Source organism: Pundamilia nyererei, unplaced genomic scaffold (genome assembly GCF_000239375.1).
Source record: "Pundamilia nyererei isolate P.nyererei 1_Seehausen unplaced genomic scaffold, PunNye1.0 scaffold00161, whole genome shotgun sequence".
NCBI lineage: Eukaryota > Metazoa > Chordata > Actinopteri > Cichliformes > Cichlidae > Pundamilia > Pundamilia nyererei.
In genome coordinates, this window is record NW_005187562.1 from 646,334 (window position 1) to 649,350 (window position 3,017).

The window sequence follows — 3,017 nt, forward strand, 5'->3', positions numbered from 1 at the left end:
TATACGCGGACTCCGCTGATCATGTAGAGAATTCCTCAGCTCTCTGACAACAAAAACCATGCCACGGTAACAGTCGCCTATCGCCGCCAGCCGCCCTAAGCGCCCCTAATTGGATCATCTGATTGACTGGCATACTCCTCGGCATTTTTCATTGGCAGGGCGGTAATGGAGCCGTGACTGTGCTCCAGTAAAACAACCTAAAGGCGGAGCGCGGAGGGAGAGGCGGAGCTCTCCTTGGTACTTAAACGGAGGTGGCTCTGGTAGAAGTGAAGCACGAGCTCACGACAGCCGGACCGCACAGTGAGCGGTGCGAAGAGTAAGGGATAAGAGTGAGAAGAAAGGGGAAAGGAACAAAAAGAAAGAAGGAGAGCAGGGGACTGCGCGGCCCTCTGTACTAATGGACCACAAGGATATTTAACCGCTTGCCCTGGGAGCGCACAGGTATCCTCTTCCCTCACTCTCTCTTGCCATGCGCTATGCGTAAAGGCACCAGGTTGCCTTTTATTTACAGCAGTTTCTCTCATCAGTTTCAGCTGCCGTTCTTGTTCCGTTTTTCTTCTTTTTGTTTGCACGTGAATCACCTCAGCTTTTATACATTGTGCCCTAATTAGTGGCTGACTCATATGTGCGAAGAGGGCAAGGGGTAGTAAATCATCAGTGCACTATTTCGAGTTTTCCTGTCTCTCTGTATAGTGCTGAGAACTGTTGAGGGCTTTCTTCCACTTCTCTCCAGTACCGAGCAAAATCATCCACATGTAGCAAAGCGTTTGTGAACAACGGTCTTGTTGTGTGAACGTTTAACACGTTTGTTTGATTCCGTATTTTACAGCTTATGACACCCGCTCTCATTCCCGTGCTCTCTCCCTGTCCCCTCAGACACCGCAGTCCATGCCTCTCCCTTGCCAGGTCATTGATGGGAAATCAACTGGATCGGATCACCCACCTCAACTACAGCGAACTGCCCACGGGGGATCCGTCCGGGCTGGAGAAGGACGAGCTTCGAGTCGGCGTCGCCTACTTCTTCTCTGACGAAGAGGAGGAGGTGGACGACCGCACTCCGTCTGACTGCGGATTCACCAAGGACCACAGCCCGACCGAGGAGGGACCCTTATCGGTCAGCGAGGTGGAGTACTCGGCTTTCTGCTCCCAGGAATGCATCTTCTCCAAGCTGCGCGAGAACGAGGACTTGAATGTGTACTCGGCCAAAACTTTGCTGACTATGTGCAAACCGGGGGACCTGCTGGAGCTGGTGGCCACCGCGCAAGCCCCCCACTGGGTCATCTTCGAGCAGGATGACCAAATCATTCATCTGCACAAGGGCGAAATCCGCAAAGACAGCCTGCTTGAGATCAGCAACGGCCGCCACGGGAGAATAGTCAATAATCGTTACCGCTATCGGCCGCTACCCCCTGACCTAGTGATGCAGAACGCAGCGGGACACGTGGGCCTGAACAGCGAGGAGATATGCTGGACCAACTCGGAAAGTTTCGCTGCCTGGTGCCGCTTTGGGAAACGGGAGTTCAAAGCCGGGGGAGAAGCGCACTCAGCGGAGCAGCAGTACTTCCTCAAAGTGCATCTGTCCGGCAGCGAGGTGCACACTCTGGTCTTTCGCAGCCTGGAGGACATGATCCGGGAGAGAAGGCGAGTAGACGCCAGTGGAATTCTCAAAGAGCTCTCTCTGGTTAACGGGGGCAAGGAGTGATCAGGGATTCCGTTTGATATCGTCTCCTCCACCCGCCCTCCCTGCCTCCTCTTTGCCAAAGCGCACGGACGCACACTTTTGCGCACACAATAACGTACTTTCACACAAGCACACGGACGCACACGTGCAAGGACCTGTTGGTGTTGGACTGTCTGTTTGTCACGGATGGGGCCTGAGTTTTATTTCTTTTCTTTTTTTCTGGACCAAAGGCGCCCTGTGGAATTTCCATCAAAATACAGTGTTGAGAGAAAAGAGAGCGCGGCCATATAAACAGACAACGCCCATTCTGGTTAGAATTCGTGCTGAGTGGGACACACGATTTCTAAGAAACTCATTGTTCCCGATAAGCGAAATCACCTTTACAACCCCTCCCCACATTGCGCGCACGGCTCGGTTTGGTTTCTGTTTAATTTCTCGGGATAATGGAATTGGCCCCTTCTGTATATAGGGTGCCTGCTGCAGCAGACCAGACGGTGAGACCGGCAGAAGGAGAGGGAGGGAGGGGTTGAAAGATAGGATTTGGGATGGCTCTCGAGAAGTCTCCCTTCTATTTTTTTACTGTTAGCTTTAAAACCTGGACAGACCACGACATAGATCCAAGCCACAAATTCACAGACAGTCCTAGCTGATTACGCAGTTGCCTAAACAAAACATTTTGGCTTGACCAAGCTCCCCTGTTGCCATATCAAAAGTATTGTCATTTTCACAATGCTGTCATCCTGCTCCACAGCACTGGATGTATGTGTAAATTGTGTTCATATACTGATTTCGATTTGAGTCCCTTATTTTTGTATTTCAGTTTAGTGGATTTAACCCTGATCTCTCTTTTTTTTTTTTTTTTTTTGATTCAAATAAATGGAGGTTGAAATTTGAAAATAAGAACTTGGTCTATCAGGTGTTGTTTGGTCGCCCATAAACACACATGTACCATCTCACATTCTCAGATGCACACATTTACACACTCATACACACACTTTTGAATTATTGATGTTCTAGTGCCTTCTGACCTATATCTCCACATCATTTGGAGGTAGAAAATGGTCATTTGCATCAGACACATAAAGGCTTTATGAAAAATCCATATAGAATCTGAGAGTTGCAGTATAGGCGGCTGCTTTAAGTCAATGGGAAAAAACCTTTTTTTTATGTCCACAGGCTATATTCATTTGTGTGGATTTTATCCTGTTGCTATTCAGTCTTTTCCAAACATTTTGATCTCTCTGATGTTTTACCAGCCATACAGCCACATTAGTAAAGTTATGCTGGCATTGTAGGACATAGTTTCTATCTGCATTGTAAACAAGATGTCCTCCAT

At 48.9% G+C, this 3,017-nt stretch overlaps 1 protein-coding gene across 1 annotated transcript; it reads left to right on the plus strand.

Moving 5' to 3' along the window:
* Positions 1–283: 283 nt before the first annotated feature.
* lratd1 (LRAT domain containing 1) lies at positions 284–2,546 on the plus strand. Its single transcript, XM_005745595.1, has 2 exons — positions 284–441; positions 877–2,546. The coding sequence occupies exon 2, from the start codon at positions 914–916 to the stop codon at positions 1,700–1,702; it is 789 nt and encodes a 262-aa protein (XP_005745652.1). The 5' UTR covers positions 284–441; positions 877–913; the 3' UTR covers positions 1,703–2,546.
* The last annotated feature ends 471 nt before the right edge of the window (positions 2,547–3,017 follow it).

What these genes read in the sequence shown, in the direction of transcription:
- lratd1 (XM_005745595.1), top strand. Translation starts at nt 914, where the DNA reads ATGGGAAATCAACTGGATCGGATCACCCACCTCAACTACAGCGAACTG.